The sequence below is a fragment of the Sitophilus oryzae genome, unplaced genomic scaffold (assembly GCF_002938485.1).
Source record: "Sitophilus oryzae breed Bouriz unplaced genomic scaffold, Soryzae_2.0 scaffold_1274_pilon_pilon, whole genome shotgun sequence".
Taxonomy (NCBI): Eukaryota; Metazoa; Arthropoda; class Insecta; order Coleoptera; family Curculionidae; genus Sitophilus; species Sitophilus oryzae.
In genome coordinates, this window is record NW_022145920.1 from 2,936,922 (window position 1) to 2,955,150 (window position 18,229).

At 34.0% G+C, this 18,229-nt stretch overlaps 1 protein-coding gene across 8 annotated transcripts in view; it reads right to left on the reverse strand.

Moving 5' to 3' along the window:
* LOC115874362 (DNA repair protein RAD50-like) overlaps positions 1-18,229 on the reverse strand; it is an 81,323-nt gene that overhangs the window by 48,233 nt on the left and 14,861 nt on the right. For 7 of the 8 annotated variants that reach the window (XM_030889500.1, XM_030889498.1, XM_030889501.1 and 4 more), the window contains exons 3-13: positions 12,522-12,682; positions 12,196-12,326; positions 6,794-6,927; positions 6,512-6,732; positions 6,395-6,456; positions 6,247-6,339; positions 6,085-6,187; positions 5,799-6,002; positions 5,695-5,737; positions 146-202; positions 39-94 (exon numbers count right to left, since the gene is read on the reverse strand). In XM_030889500.1, coding sequence (XP_030745360.1) covers positions 39-94; positions 146-202; positions 5,695-5,737; positions 5,799-6,002; positions 6,085-6,187; positions 6,247-6,339; positions 6,395-6,456; positions 6,512-6,732; positions 6,794-6,927; positions 12,196-12,326; positions 12,522-12,682 — 1,265 coding nt within the window. Of the gene's footprint in view, positions 1-38; positions 95-145; positions 203-5,694; positions 5,738-5,798; positions 6,003-6,084; positions 6,188-6,246; positions 6,340-6,394; positions 6,457-6,511; positions 6,733-6,793; positions 6,928-12,195; positions 12,327-12,521; positions 12,683-18,229 lie in introns of those variants that run through there. The other variant, XM_030889502.1, reaches the window with a different exon arrangement.

Sequence of the window (18,229 nt, forward strand, 5' to 3'; positions counted from 1 at the left end):
ATGTAATATAATTTTATTGTCGTATTGCGGTAACTTACCATAGTGTTTATTCATTGTTGCTTCTTCGTTTTGCGATAACGTTTGTAGTATTTTCCTACAACAAATATATTTTAAATATTACATATTTAGACCACTCAGTACTTACTTTGGAACTATTTCTCTAGATTCTACATCTGCTGGTTTGTTCGGTTTTTCTAAATGACTACAAAAAAATTATCAGTCAAAAAAATCGCGGTATACCCAAATATTTTTTGATTCGCTTTTTACTGAGAAACTTCAACATTTCGATATAGCGTTTCTATTAATATTAGCTATTTAATGATTTATAAATAAGACCACTAGCACCGTCAATCGGTAAATTATTTATCTATAAATATACATACAGGGTGAGTCTTAAATCAGTGCAAACATTTTCAGGGCTGGCAGATATTGATAAAAGAAACATACTTTCTCTTTACCGTTTTTCAAATAAATCCAAAATAACCGAGTTATTTTACTTTGAAAATTTCAATTCACTACAAAAAAATTATCAGTCAAAAAAATCGCGGTATACCCAAATCATTTTTTGTTTCGCTTTTTACTAAGTTACTTCAACATTTAGATATAGCGTTTCTATTAATATTAGCTATTTAATGATTTATAAATAAGACCACTAGCATCATCAATCGGTAAATTATTTATCTATAAATATACATACAGGGTGAGTCTTAAATCAGTGCAAACATTTTCAGGGCTGGCGGATATTGATAAAAGAAACATACTTTCTCTTTACCGTTTTTCAAATAAATCCGAAATAACCGAGTTATTTTACTTTGAAAATTTCCAAAAAAAAGATTTTTTGCTAAAATTATGAGAGCTATTGGTTCTTTTCTGGATTTTCTTTCTTGTAAATTTAATCTACCACCTATTTTGTCATATTATCAAGAAATTATGTTTTTTTTTATTAAAAACTAAAAAAATTTCAAATTTTCGAAAAAAAAAATTGCAAAAAACTCATAATCGGGTTTCTAGGGGCGAAATATACTACCCCTAAAAATATTTGCACTTATTTAAGACTCACTCTGTATAAACAAAAATATGTGGGCCAGGGGGCCTCACTAGTGCGAGGAGGTCCAATATCGTCACTGTGGTCAAAAATATGAATATTTTTTATGAATGAATATTTTTTGTATTTAAAGTGTTTCTAAATTTTTAGCGGTTTTGCAGATATTCGCTGTATTATATTACATATGGGATTTTCAACTATAAAAGACTTGACAAAGATCATTATTAGGTGGCATTGATAAAAATATACAAGGTGGGCCAAATTGGACGCTTTTAAAGGCAAACACCCTTTTCTACAGGACATAGACGAAAACTAATATCGGTGTCTGGAGCTCAATTTTCATCAAAAACATGATGGTGTGAAACCGCATATAAATATCTGTACCGTTTCGGAGTTACGGGGTGTTTTCAAAAATGTGCATTTTTAACAAATCGCTGCAACTTTTTTGTTATGGAAAATTTTGTATTTCTATGAAAACATTTCCAAAGCACTTTTTTACGTAGAATTTAACGGTTTAAGTATAATTTTTTTAAAATTAAAAATTTAAGAGTTATCAACAGAAAAAATATTTTTTTATTTGGGACACCCTGTATATGTTTAATTAACTGAAAAGAACTTAAAATTACCTTTCCAAAAATAGAGCACACTTGATATTTTGTTATAATCCCCTTCGCAATACAGAATTTTTAAAAGTTCGCCACTTTTAACTAGTAGGCCTTGGACCCCTTATTGATGATATGCCCCTAATAGAAACGAAAACTAATTTCGGTGTCTAAAGCTCAATTTTTATCCAAAAAAAAAATGATGGTGAAAACCGCACATTGATATCTATTACCGTTTTGGAGTTTTGAGGTGTTTTTCAAATATGTGCATTTTTCGCAACCAAACAAATCGCTGTAACTTTTTTACTATGGAAAATTTTGTATTTTTATGAACACATTTCCAACGCACCTTTTTAATGGTTTAAGTATATTTTATTAAGATTAATATTTTAAGAACTATCAACAGAAAATTTGATTTTTTGACATGAGATTTTGTTACAGGTGTTTGACATGTCGAACGTCTTCTATTATGCAGTATGCATTATGCATACAGATGGGACCGTTTTTGAATATTTCTCGCGAAATTCATTAACCTCAATGGGGAGAAAGATACCCTTGCATAATCGCTTAGCTCTTCTAATTCTTATCTAAGTTATACGGGCAATTTAAAAATAAGATCCTTTATTCTTCCGCAAAGATAAAAAGCCCGACGGCCTCGGTGGTTTCGACGGCCAACGGCTGGGATCTTGGTTAGCTATTCAATTATTCTTGAAATTGGCTGCAAAAATTTGCTGATAACAGTGATAACTTCAGCGTTCTGAGGCGGTGCCTCGTCTTGCTGGAAAAATATGTTTTCCAGTTCCATTAGGAGCAGATCATCAATAAGGGATCCAAAGCCTACTAGCAACGCTACTAGTTAAAAGTGGTGAAGTTTTAAAAATTCTGTATTTGGAAGGGGACTATAACAAAATATCAAGTGTGCTATATTTTTGGAAAGGCAATTTTAAGTTCTTTTCAGTTAATTAAAAATATACAAGGTGTCCCAAATAAAAAAAACATTTTTTTGTTCATAACTCTTAAATTATTAATTTAAAAAAAAAACACTTAAACCATTCTACGTAAAAAGGTGATGTTGAAAAAAAGGTGAATGTTTTCAAAAAAAAAATACAAACTATTTTTAGCAAAAAAGTTACAGCGATTTATTAAAAATGCACATTTTTGAGAAACACCCCGTAACTCTGAAATGGTAACAAATATCGATGTGCGGTTTTCATCATCATGTTTTTAATAAAAATGGAGCTCCAAACACCGACATTAGTTTTTGTTCATCTTCTATAGAAAAGGACGTTTCCTTTTAAAAGCCTCCACTTTAACCCACTCTGTACTGTTGGAAGAGTCTGTATCTCCTGTACTGTTGGAAGAGCCTAACTCAGTCTCTAAAAAGGTCATAGTTGAATTGTGCTTTCAATAAGAAAAAAGCAAAAGCCAACCAAGCAGTAAAGTAGTAAAGTTGTAAAATAAATAACATCTATGGTTATTTTCCAAACCTTGAAAACAGAAATGCAAAATTTTCAGCAAGAAGGAATTAGAGAATAATTTTGAAAATGCTGCTTTAAATTGATAAAGGTTATTTTTATAATAATGTATTTTTTTCCGCTAGATTCTGATAAGGAAAAACAGGTAAATACCGGTAAAGCGGTAATTCCACGTCTTAAATTACCGTTTACCGGTAAATTGGAACGCCGGTAAATTTACAATCCTAAATTTGAGCTCAGATACGCAAAAATAATATTTAAGCTTAATCGAACGTCAGGAAGCTGTACCATAAAGCCTTGTTCACGTAGACGCGAATCGCGAATCGCGATTTTGCGAAACTGCTCTCATTGGTCCAATTTTACTGATCATGGCGGCGCTGTCAGAAATTTTAAGATTTTGGCGATTGGCAAGATTTAAAATTTGGGTGCGGGAAGTTAGTAGTTAAAGTGTTTTCAACATTTTGCGAATATTTGCGCGATTTTAAGGTTCGCGTTTGCGCAGAATGGTGTTGTGATCCGGTATCGATTATTTTGACGACGCTGGCTGCTGCAAAGTAACTGAAAGCATTTCTCCAGTTGAAATGGGTTCTCGTGCATAATATGTTTTTGATATATATATGGTGACAATTTTTCAACTTCAACCAAGTTATCAAACTCCTATACAGACAATCTGTGAAAATTCCTAAATTTTTTCGCATCTTTTGTCCTTATTTCTTGAAATAAATTGCGATAAGCACCTTGTTGCTTACGAAATTTGAATATTTCACATGTCCCAAATGACCTATAAACCTGTGCTATAAACCCGTTCTCTTCTACGTTTTAACAATAAGTAAATGGCAATTTTGCGCCTTCTGTTCCAATCCCACAACCGTAATCGATATTCATAATCATTAAACAAATTTAAACTCATATTGTATGCTATAAAATATAAAACAAAGATCGTAAACACGAATAAATATGTATAAATGATGTATAAAACAAATTAAGTTATCTCAGGTTATGATTTTTTTTTGTAACTTTCAGTGGAGCAAAAATGAAATGTCCCTAAAAATTCGCGACTGTATGAAATAGGTCCAAATTTTGCGAATATTTTTTGGCGAATCGCTTTTCGCAATTCGCGATTCGCGTCTATATGAAATAAGCTTAAGGTGGTACTATATTATATGGTATCACCAAAGAATATTCTCCACGAAGTTAGGGCATCGCTCGCCAAAGCGAGGCCCCATCGACAGGTCGGATTTTGATGCGAGACTTCTAGTATCACTTTATATGCTTTATGCTATCTCTATATTGCATTGCTACCGAAGATACGCAAGTTTGCCAAATATCAGCCTAATAGGACCTTGGAACCGTAGTTCGCACAGTGACATACTAAAACTAACACTGCAAGTTAAAGACCCTTTGATCGAAAAAAAAACGGCGTCAGCGATGGCTATGAAATGAAGATCGCTGGCATTTTATATGTAAATTTATATGGGAGATGTCATTGGTCGTCATTTCCCAGCCAACTGGGCGCCGTTTTTTCTCGATCATACTTGTAGTAATGAAAAAATCTATCAACCCACGTTTTTATATTTTCATCATCTTTGTTACTATCTCACACGTTAAAATGTAAAACACGGATTCAGAATGACAGGGTACTATACCGATTTGGTCATTTTAGAAGTGTGGTCTGGATTTTAACGTGTAAGACAGAGAGTAAATAAAGGACCGGTTGATAGATTCATAGACAAAATCAAAATCGGCATACAGTGTTGCAGGTTTTTTCGTTTGGAGGAATATTTGTGTAGAAAAATATAAACTATTTTAAAAACTGTCATGTATACTACTGAAATGAAGATAATATATCTAAGCTAAATATAATCTATTACATCTGTAGTAAAATGAGTAACTAATTGTGAAGAATAAAGCTTCATTCAGAACCTCGCAATTAGTGGCATAAATTAGTGGTTTCAATTACACTTTATACTTTTTAGCTTAAGACCATTCAATATGTATAAAAAACACAATTAAAATTAATAGAATATCCTAGCAACAGCTTGCGGTAGTTGGTTGTATCCTTGTTGTATCCATAGAGAAAGCCTAATATTTAGCTTATAAAACAATCAACTTTTGATTTCTAACCACAATTTCTCTTGACGGATGATCATCAAAGGCATAAATGATATTCTTCGTAAATTTGGAGTATAATTAGTGGAAAAGCCAAAATTTTCAAAGTTTTTCTACTAATTGAAAATGACTACCACTAATTTTGACGTTCTGAAAGCTTACATTAAAATAAGAGGAACAAACTTCTACGCTAATTAAAACCACTAATTTATTCCACTAATTGCGACGTTCTAAATGAAGCTTAAGGTTCCAACTCTAGATGCAACATTTTCCATAATCGCATACATTTGATGCAAAACCGGTTTAAACTTTTGATGCAAAATCCGGCAATACCGCATAGAAGAAATGTATCAACCCAACTTTTATCTCTCTTTAATACATTTGATTTACGCGTTAAAATCCAGACCTCACTTCTAAAATGACCAAATCTGTACAAATGTTTAAGAGTAATTTCTATACATACCTATGTCCAATTTCAATACACTTGTTATTTATGTTAAAATCCTCTGAAAAATGTGTCAATAGAAAGGGGTGAATAAAATTTATACAGAATTAGTAATATGTTACCATTCGGTTGATTTTCTTCAAATATATCACTGTCAGTGCAAACTGAAGGTTCTCTAAATTTAGAACATTTTAAAATATTTTCAGTTTCCGCAAGTTCCTCGGAACAAACGTCTTCAGCAGTTTTAAAAGACTCTTGAGACCCACAGTTTTCTTTATTTCTTGATACTTTTATTGTGGAGGATATTGAACTATCCTGAAGTTTTGCTAAAAGTACATTTAATGGAGGACAAATAAAAGATGGTAGTTATTACAATAAATATAATAATAATATAGGCACTCTTTATACCTGTTTCTGAATAGTTATCTGGAAAATTGATTGGATCGTTAATGATCAAATCTGAAGCTGTAGTAACACTAGATTCAGAATGAACTGATAAAGTATTCGAAACCTAGAAATTGAGTTTATATATTAAAAGTATGTGGAGTTATTTGAAATAAAAATACTTACTGCTGTTAGTGGACTTCTAACTTTATCTCTAGACAAAGTTAAAACACTAGAACGAGTTAGTTTTGATGAAATATTGCTTGACCTGCCCGATTTCTACAATTAAAAAAAAATAACTAAATTTACAAAAAGGAAACAAAATAGTACTTACATTAACTATAGACAATGATGACATCCTAGATACTTTAATGCCTAATGGTTTATAAACTTCACCTAAAATTTACATTCACTTTGAACATTATAAATAAAAATAAATAAAAAAATTTACGCTTAGAATTTGATATTCTAGAAGAGCCGTGACAAAAAGTACTTCCAAATATCTGTGGCAAGGCCACAGTAACCAATTTGTTAATAATATCTTTGTTTTCATTGCCAAAGACCATTCTAATATTTGTGTTATATTTTTCATTCCAAAATGTTTCGTCTATCTCTGCTATTACCGGCTTAGAAAGAGTCAGTAATACCGCACCCTCCTGTGTACCCAATGGCCTAAAAAATAAAGAGATACAACAAATTTCTTGAAAAAAATACAGCGTGAAATCATTGATACCTCTTTATTTCAACTTTCTTAACACCCTTCGGTAATACAATGATGCGATTCAAGGTAGTATGGTCTAACGCAGCAATATAAAAACTCAGCATATGGTTTTTTATATTAAAATCGACCCAGATTGTTTTAGTATCCTAAATAACGTAACTTTATTAGATGTATGTACTCGTTTATAAATTATAACAGTTAATCTCTTTTTGGTGCAATTTTAAGGGATATCTCGATAGAACCTTACGGTTTTCATGAACCGGAACTAAACTACTAAAATAAATTAACGCATAGTTTCTAAAAAAATATTAATTTGAAAAACAACACACTTTGAATTCCCTGGCTTACGGTTTTAAATAGTATGGATACTGTGAAGGGAAATTCTATACAATAAACCTACGCGCTGACCTGTAATTTTTAGTCGATCGGTCGACTATCTGATTGCATGTGAGCGCAAAAAAGAAAAAAGGATATACTGGTTACAAATAATCGGCCGACTAAAAATTACATGTAAAAGAAGATACGAAACAATGTTTCTAGTATATTAAACTGTATCTCATAATCGCCATAGATGACTAAAGCATCAACTAACTTAAATCTGAAAAATATATACAATAAAATATTAACATTATAAAATTGTTTTTGGCATAAGTGGGTATGTTCTTACTGTATACTTTAATTAAAGTAATCTCCGCGAGACCCCCTAGATAGAGGGGTTACCAATGTCAGTAATTGTTACCAAATAAATATGAGTGAGTAGTCTGTAGCCAGGAAGTACCGTATGATAAAAAAACGGCGTCAAAAACATTTCCCATATGCTAGCCGAGGCGCGGTTGCTTATTATTTGTAAGGCAATTGCATTGTCAACTCTGATGCGTAGCGCATCTCGTTGTAATATATTCCTTTATTTTGGTGAATTACCGTTTTATTGCTAATTCCCCACGTGCCCGACGACATCAGAAGTGATTGAACTTGTGTCTAGCCCCAGCGGCAACTATTACGCCCGACCAATCACGTTAGAGTTTTTGACCAAACACAAATGAATTAACACCCTCCAAATAACCACGCTAACCAACCTGATTGGTCAAGCTTAATAGTTGCCTGCTGGGGCTAGACACTTCTAGTGGTTGAGAACATGTAGTGTTGGTGTTTTGTGAAGTTTTGTTTGTCTCAAGTTCAGATACTCAGTTATAAATCGCAATCGCCAAAAATCATGTTGTGAGTGGTATTTTTAGAAGAAAACTCTACATCGAAGTTTCAATAGTACAAAACACCATATAACACTGTACACGTCAGCAGTACTTCTATTTTAAAGTGAGCACATTTTCATTGAAACAAGACGAGACCATAGGAAAGTGACATTTGAAAACCGATACTGAGGGCTCCAGTAGACCAAATGAACGGTTGGTCTGTTTTTAATGAAACTTTCTTGAAAAGGAATTGTCTGTTTAGAGGATATAAAGATCCAAAAGTTAAGTAATCCAAAAGTTAAGGTAAATAGCATATTGATCACTCTCTTCCAGGCATACTGATCGCCCTCCGCAGGCATATTGACCGCCCTCTGCAGGCATATTGATAGCTCTCTTCCAGGCACCATCTTAGCACAGATCATATAGATTATAAACTATGTTTTTTCTTTATAGTTTTTCGTGGTTCCAATTTTCGGAATCGGGCACTAGTTAGGTTACTAGTTTGCGCACATAGCACGCCCACTTATGGCCTCTAAAATTGTGCACAGCGCCTGATCGGCACAGTTATTAGAGAGATATCGGAAAACCGAATAGCGTCATGCAGTATTTACGCGTACCTTATCATGGTTACGATATGCGCGAGTCAATTTTTAACGCAACACCCGCTAATAACGTTACCGGCTGACGTAATTTGCGGATCAATTAGACCAAGCGCTATTTCTAAATAACCTTTAAAAATTGCTTAAATGGGCATGTGCGCGTACATTTGACAACCGGGGCCGGCCGTAAAGGATGATTCACGGTACACCGTGACGGGCCGGAGCCGTGCGACGGTGAAGGCACGGCCAAACATTGTCAAATGTTATTTATACTTATACATTCATGCTAAGCCGAGCACGGTCCGAGCTTCGCCGGAACGCGTCCGTGCCCCGTCCAAGAAATGTCGGTGTACATTTTTCCTCGGATCCGCTACGTTCCGGCCCCGTTGCGGCAAACATAAATGAGCCGCCGTGGCTAAATACTTCGTTTGTCTACGGGCCTATAGCGACTGTTTTCTCGGTACGGACATGATCCCCGTTGTCCACTCGGTGTTGCATATATTGAAGGCCCGGACGTGGCTCGGTGTCTACTTCACGGAACGTGCCCGGCTCGGGTACGGTCCGGTGTACCGTGAATCATCATTAACACCGTAATGACGGTGGTTACGGGCCGGCCGGCGAGCGGCGAGATCTTTTATTTTAGGTTATGTTTGAATTGTTTTGAATTATTACTTTAGTTTTATTAGGTAATTTGATATTTAAGTAGCTGGGATTAGCTTTAATTAAATAAATATGGCCCAAAATATGGATTCCACCTCTTCCAATATTAAAGAACCTATAAAGAGACTTAGGTTTACAGCAGATGCGACGACTTAGCCCTTCTAAGAAAATTTGTTGCTTGTTGCCCTAAACCCACTGGCAGACGTTGAACAATGAAGCACTGGAAATAAGCACTTTTAGCCCTTTAGCTTTAAAATACCTAGTAAACAAAACAATTTCAAAGTTTTAAATTCAAAGTTAGGTTAAGTTTAAATAGCGGACGCGATGCGAATAGAATTCTTTCCGATCCGATAACTATAAATGAAGAGAGTTAATACCACCTCACGTAAAGGAAATAACACCTGGCCTTATTAACGTCCATGTACGCTATTCGGTTTAGCGATATCTCTCTATTACGCTGTTTATTGTTATTTTACGCGAGTTTATTTTTGCGCACAGGAAATTTTACTCGTTTGCACATCGTCATAAAAAACAATTTTCGTACCACGAATTAGGGATAAGATTTGTATCTGTATACATATAGTATACCTAATCTGTGATCTTAGTGACATGGAAGACATATTTAAAGTACTTCATGAATTATAAAGTGATAAATAAATTGGAAGATATTATCAAGATTCTAGAACCCTTGAAAGATCATATTCTCTTTCCGTAGCGTAGCTGAGTGGAGTAATTTACAGATGATGAGTTTGCTGAGGTTTAGAATATATGAATTTTAGATAGATAGAAATTTAAAAAAAGAATTTAGATAGAAGTATCTGTCTCTTTTACATAGAAATAAATTGATTCTCCTTTCAAGTCATTACACCATTTTATTTATTAAAAAATAATCACAAATGTTTTTATAATTTTATTCTGTGGTGTTCAACACTAAAGTATCACATAAAGAAATAGTAATTTATGTTTATTACCTATGAATAGCAGTTAGACATCAATTTCATTGCTTACCCCTATATATACCCTTTCATAGAATGTTTGAAATTTGACTGCTGTAACCACAACAATTTCAGGCTTTAACACTCCAATCACTCTATGTTTACAGAATCAAATTTTGTTTTGAATTAAAAATATCAAGAATGTCAGTATGCTTAAGTACTTTTTAAACAAAGAGCATCACAATATCATCTCAATATTTCTATACATTTTGTTTTAAAGACATTCCAGTTATCAAAGACAAACATGACTACATCAAAGATAGTGTTAAGATTTATAGGTTCTCAAAATTTTCCGGCAACTTTTATGTGGATTGAGATTAAAACTAATTCGTAGATATATTTTTTGTTAATATTAATATTCTTTGAGCATCAGAAGAATTTCCCCACAAAATGGATATGTACTAAGGTATACTGATCTGAAGCATATTGATTGCCTTCTCAGGCATTATCGTCACAATTTTGCTAATAATGATCGCCACCCTAAGCATAATAATTGTTGCAATGTTTGGGGTACAAGGGGTATTGAAGCGATATATATAGCCTAGCTTACCCAAAAGTCAACCTCACCTTCACGTGGTACACCCTGTTTACACAAACAAGACCCTCAAATAACCCACTGATTTTGCTATATCATAATTATGGTCGCCATATGAGGGAAAACATCAGTGATCGGCATCTTAGGCACAATTTTGGTCGCCATCTCAAGCAAAACCGTGATCGCCATTTTAGGCACAATTTTTGGTCGCCATCTCAGGCAAAACAGTGATCGCCATCTTAGGCACAATTTTTGGTCGCCATCTCAGGCAATACAGTGATCGCCATCTTAGGCACAATTTTGGTCGCCATCTCAGGCAAAACAGTGGTCGCCATCATAGGCACAATTTTTGGTCGCCCTCTCAGGCAAAACAGTGATAGTCATCTTCGTCACAGTTTTGATCGTCATACTTTGTCAATAATAGTTGGCCTCTCGGTTGGCCTAAATCATTATTTTTTTTGTTTTGTAGTTACTTTAAAAAACTTTAAAAAACTAGCTTTCGAGGACGAAAGTTGTACAGGATGGCCGTGCTGGCCGAGGCGCGGTTGCGACCGGTGTTTCAACATGTTGATTCAATGTGTCTTATCACCGCTGACTCAGGAGAGGGTCACCGAGTGGGGTTTAAGATTGTTATTTGTAAGTCAACTCTGATGCGTAGCGCATCTCGTTGTAATATATTCGTTTATTTTGGTGAATTACCGTTTTATTGCTAATTTCCCACGTGCCCGACGACACGTATAAATTTACATATAAAATAACAGCGATCTTAATTTCACAGCCATCGCCTACGCTATCATAATGCAAATTATGACTAAAAATTACATGTCAGTGCGTACCCTAATTATCCTAAAAAAACTCACAAGGCAGAAAAATGCATGCTTCGTTTAGAAATATTAAATGGAAAACAAATTTCTTGCAGTATAGGTATATAATAAATTATATAAGATTCTTGGCTTGAACTGCTGATATAGAAATTTAATTCCACACTGTGTTCATCATAATGTGAATCAGCCTGCTCTCATTACCGGTTTCTACCGTACCACCTGAAAAAAGCCTTTTTACTATCGATAGTTGCGCCTCGGTGGTATGAAAGTACTACCATTGCACGCAGGCCGCTATCTCGCCGTGCGGACGTTAATATATTACCGCTACTTTCCGGACAAGTCGGAATTAGGTACTCTGCGCTGTGTTTGTCATTTTGTGGAATCGACCCAAGCTCACATGATGATGGAGTAGGGCTCCGAAAGCGGTAGTGAGAGCATGTTAATCCACATTCTGGCGAACACAGTGTAGAATTAAATTTTTAAATCAGCAGTTCAAGGCAAGAATCTTATATAATTTATTATTCCTTTTTAGTTGGGCCCCCCCTAAAATAAATCCCGGTATCCGCCCCTGGGCAGCCCTACACGTATTAAAAAAATAATAAACTGCTTACCTTAGGCGGAGAACACAAATACTCTCCTACATAGATTGACTTACATGCAATCGATTTAATTAGAGATGAGTTCTTGTTAAATTCGTTTAACCAGGAACGAGCGTTTTTGCCAAATTCAGATGATGTTATAACTAAAAATAAATCAAATATAAAAGTTTTGCTTCAAAATTTAAAAGCATACTAAAATAAACTAAGTTTAGTTTAAAGAACTTGTTACATCTGGTATAGGTTTGGTGCATTCTCCGCCGCGCCAATGCTGCCACCATCGGAGGATATCGTAAACAACCGGTAACGGTTGATAACCGATCTAGAATAAAGAAATTTACCAGTTTTCAAAGATTGGTCCAAGTCGTCATTTTCAGGAAGCAAAGAAAATGATATTGGGCTTTGTTCTACTAATGGTCCGAAGATACGAAACAATGTTTCCAGTATATTAAACTGTATCTCATAATCGCCATAGATGACTAAAGCATCAACTAACTTAAATCTGAAAAATATATAAAATAAAATATTAACATTATAAAATTGTTTTTGGCATAAGTGGGTATGTTCTTATTGTGTACTTTAATTAAAGTAATCTCCGCGAGACCTCCCCCCTAGATAGGGATTACCAATGTCTGTAATTATTACCAAATAAATATGAGCAAGTAGTCTGTAGCCAGGAAGTACCGTATGATAAAAAAATGGCGTCAAAAACATTTCCCATATAAAATAACAGCGATATTCATTTCATAGCCATCGTTGACGCGTTTTTTTCGATCATAATATAAATTATGACAGAAAATACAATATGAATATCTATAAATTAAAATACCAGACAACAGATAAATGTCACTGTCATGGATCTGAAAAGTTTCTCTCCTTCAAAAGACTATAGTATACTGGACTATAAAACGGATTGCATTAAAGTCTGCCCAACAAGCTAGGTAAGATTTCTACGGAGGACATCTAACGAATGACAGAAAATATAATTTATCGGTGAATTAAAATGACAGACAACTGTCACTGTCATGTATATTCTCGATGGAGAAACTTTATTGAATAATTTTAGAAAGATTAAACCCAAACTACCAGGAACTTAAGTCTAAAAACATTTTTTAATGTTATAAGATTGAATGATTTTTGTTAATATAAAGTATTAGTTTGCTGACTAGATTTGATACGTAAAAATATCATTCCCCTTCTTCTTATTTAATGAGAACCTATACATTTTCATATCACATCATCTAAAATAAAGCGAAAAAGAACTTAATACATATTTAGAATTTTAGATTAACAAAATAGCTGTAATGGAAATCATGATTAATGGGAAAAATAAGTGCACTTCAAACTTTAAGCACAACGCAAATGTTAATCATGACCTTCAAAAATATGAAAAAAATATTTTTATTCAATAAAAAAAATAGATGTAATGGAAATCATGATTATTAAGAAAAATAAGTGTACTTCAACCTTTAAGCACAACGCAAATGTTAATCATAACCTCTAAGTTAGGAAAAAAATTGTATTGACTGTAATGAAAATCATGATTAATAAGAAAGATAAGTGTGCTCAACCTTTAGGCCAACGCAAATGTTAATCATAACCCTCTAAGTTATGAAAAAATTGGATTGGCTGTAATAAGAATCATGATTAATAAGAAAGATAAATGTGCTTCAATCTTGAGGAATAACGCGAATGTCAATCATAACCTTCTAAGATATGAAAATATTAGATGTAAATGGAAATCATGATTAAGAAAAATAAGTGTACTCCAACTTTTAAGCACAACGCAAATGTTAAGCATAACCTTCTAAGTTATGAAAAAATTGGATTGGCTGTAATGAGAATCATGATTAATAAGAAAAGTAAGTGTACTTCAAACTTTAAGCACAACGCAAATGTTAATCATAAACTTGTAAGTTATGAAAAAAATTGGATTGGCTGTAATGAGAATCCTGATTATTAAAGTCTTCTAAAATGTACTTCAACCTTTAAGTATAACGCAAATGTTAATCATAAACTTGTAAGTTATGAAAAAAATTGGATTGGCTGTAATGAGAATCATGATTAATAATGAGAAAGAAGTACTTATATATAACGCAAATTTAATCATAACCATGTAAGTTATGAAAAGATTGGATTGGCTGTAATGAGAATCATGATTAATAATAAGAAAGATAAGTGTACTTCAACCTTTAAGCACAACGCAAATGTTAATCATAAACTTGTAAGTTATAAAAAAACTGGATTGGCTGTAATGAGAATCCTGATTATTAATGTCTTCTAAAATGTACTTCAACCTTTAAGTATAACGCAAATGTTAATCATAAACTTGTAAGTTATGAAAAAAATTGGATTGGCTGTAATGAGAATCCTGATTATTAATGTCTTCTAAAATGTACTTCAACCTTTAAGTATAACGCAAATGTTAATCATAAACTTGTAAGTTATGAAAAAAATTGGATTGGCTGTAATGAGAATCATGATTAATAATGAGAAAGAAGTACTTATATATAACGCAAATTTAATCATAACCATGTAAGTTATGAAAAGATTGGATTGGCTGTAATGAGAATCATGATTATTAATGTCTTTTAAAATGTACTTCAACCTTTAAGTATAACGCAAATGTTAATCATAAACTTGTAAGTTATGAAAAAAATTGGATTGGCTGTAATGAGAATCCTGATTATTAAAGTCTTCTAAAATGTACTTCAACCTTTAAGTATAACGCAAATGTTAATCATAAACTTGTAAGTTATAAAAAAATTGGATTGGCTGTAATGAGAATCATGATTAATAATGAGAAAGAAGTACTTATATATAACGCAAATTTAATCATAACCATGTAAGTTATGAAAAAATTGGATTGGCTGTAATGAGCATCATGATTAATAATAAGAAAGATAAGTGTACTTCAACCTTTAATCACAACGCAAATGTTAATCATAAACTTGTAAGTTATAAAAAAACTGGATTGGCTGTAATGAGAATCCTGATTATTAATGTCTTCTAAAATGTACTTCAACCGAGGGGTATAACGCTTGGGTTAATCATAAGACTTGTATGTTGCTAAAAAATTGGATAGGCTGTGATGACGAATGCCAAGAATATGTAATGTCGTCTAAAATGTACCCCCTCGGATTCAACCTTTAAGTATAACGCAAATGTTAATCATAAACTTGTAAGTTATGAAAAAAATTGGATTGGCTGTAATGAATCATGATTAATATGAGAAAGAAGTACTTATATATTCTCGCAAATTTAATCATAACCATGTAAGTTATGAAAAGATTGGATTGGCTGTAATGAGAATTAGTGATTAATAATAAGAAAGATAAGTGAGTATTTAATTGCCACAACGCAAGAGTTAATCATAAACGGTTTTGGTCGCGGTGGATTGGCTGTAATGAGAATCCGAACCGTTATTAAAGTCTCTGCTGGTGCAGGCCGAGTGGAGGAGCGCCAGTCGAGTACCTTGGCTGAAGCAGCTCCAGAAAGACAGTTTGTGCTCGCACGCGAAACGCCAAAGTGATCGAGGATTGGCTGTAATGAGAATCCTGATTATTAATGTCTTCTAAACTACCTTCATGCGTTATAAGTATAACGGGATGTTAGTTGATAAACTTGTAAGATATGAAAAAGCGCGGGATTGGCTGTAATGAGAATCATGATTAATAGGGAGAACGAAGTGCTTATATATAGCCAGGAATTTAATCATAACCAAAGTTATCTGAAATCTGCTCCGGCTGTAACGAGAATCTTGATTAATAATACGAAAGATCGTGTTTTCAACATTAAGCACAACGCAAATGTTAATCATAACCGAGTAAGTTATAAAAAAACTACGATTGGCTGTAATGAGTCGCCAGGATTATTAATGTCTTTTAAAATGTGTCAACCTTTAAGTATAACGCCAGTGTCATAAACTCTAAGTTAAAGCTAATTACGGGCTAATAATTAATTCATGATTAATAATGAGACAGTCAGGGTAGTTCAGTAAACGCACGGGTCGCGAATGTTCACGGAGCTAAAACAGGACTTCGCCAAATCTCGAGGCTGGTTTTGTAGCTCCCGTATTTTCTAGGTGTGTCGTCCGGACGGCACCCTAATCATAACCATGTAAGTTATGAAAAATTGGATTGGCTGTAATGAGCATCATGATTAATAATAAGAAAGATAAGTGTACGCCGATCCTTTAATCAACGTTTGTGTATCCCTCGGGACGCTGTTAAACTTGTAAGTTATAAAAAAACAGGATTGCGTTTGTAATGAGAATCCTGTTAATTAATGCGATCTAAAATGGACTCAACATTTAAGTATCCCACGGGAATGTTAACTTCGCGATCGATCCAGGGCTCACGTTTGCGTATCCCACAGGACGCTGATAAATTCGCGATCGATCCAGGACTCGCGTTTGCGTATCCCACAGGACGCTGTTAACTTCGCGATCGATCCAGGACTCGCGTTTGTGTATCCCACGGGACGCGGTTAACTTCGCGATCGATCCAGAGCTCACGTTGGTGTCCCACAGGACGCTGTTAATTTCGCGATCGATCCAGGACTCGCGTTCGTGTATTCCGGGACGCTTTTAACTTCGACGCCGATCCGAGGTCCGTGTTTCGTTGTCAAAACGGACGCCGTTCCGAGAAATATTTAGCTGTGACCATCGGGGACGCCTGTAACGACGTCGCCGCCGTTTAGAAAGTCGCGTCATAGTGGAGTGTGTCACTCCGGTACTTACGTCATTAGACGCCACTAGATTCGACGTCGATTAGGAACTCGCGTCGTTTTATTTAATAGAACGTCATTGCGGGAGCGCGTTTTTAATTCACGGGATAGAATCAGTCAGAGAGTTATATAACGGGAATGTCAATCATAAACTCTAAGTTATAAAAAATTGGATTGGCTGTAATGAGAATCATGATTAATAATGAGAAAGAAGTACTTATATATAACGCAAATTTAATCATAACCATGTAAGTTATGAAAAAATTGGATTGGCTGTAATGAGAATCATGATTAATAATAAGAAAGATAAGTGTACTTCAACCTTTAAGCACAACGCAAATGTTAATCATAACCTTCTAAATTATAAAAAAATTGACTGTAATGAAAATCATGATTAATAAGAAAGACGTGTGTGATTCAACCGAGGGGTGTCTCACTTGGGTAAAAATGTAAGAAGACTGCCTATGTCTGCTATATAATTATAGTCACTGATGCCAACGACTGCCAAGAATATGTACATGTAATTCCAACAGTGGGGGTTTCACTCGGATTCAACTTTTAAGTACAGCGCAAATGTTAATCATAACCTTGTAACTTATAAAAAACTGACTGTAATGGGATTGATGATTATTAAGAAAGATAAGTATGCCTCAACCTTTAAGGACAACGCAAATGCTGTTCGTAACCTTTTTAGATATAAAAAAATTAGACGTAATGAAAATCATGATTAATAAGAAAGATATGTAAGTGTGCTTCAACTTTTCAGCAGAACGCAAATGCTAATAATAAACTTCTAAGTTATGATAAAAAAATAGATATAAGGGGAATCATGATTAATGGGAAAGATCAAGGCACTTCAAGCTTTAAGCGCAACCCAAATGTTAATCATAACCTTCTAAGTTAAGAAAAAACTTCCTGTAATAAGAATCATAATTAATGAAAAAGATAAGTGTGCTTCAACCTTTAGGCACAACGCAAACGTTAATCATTCCTTCTAAGTTATGAAAAAAGTGGCTGTAATGGGAATAATTAGGGGGAATAATAGTGTGCTTCAACATTTATGCACACCTCACAGGGTAGGCATAACCTTCAAAGTTATAAAAATATTGGCTGTAATGGGAATCAGGATTCGTGAGCAAGCAATCCTAACAATTTAATAATTAATTAATTAATTTTTGTTTCCTAAAATATTTTGATTAAAAAAAATATGCAAAAGACGGCAACGCTGTGCCGGTCAACTTTAATCACGTGACTAAAAGTTTATTTGGCATGATCCATAGGTACGTATCAGAGAAAATCGCATCAAAGAGTAATAAAGTCT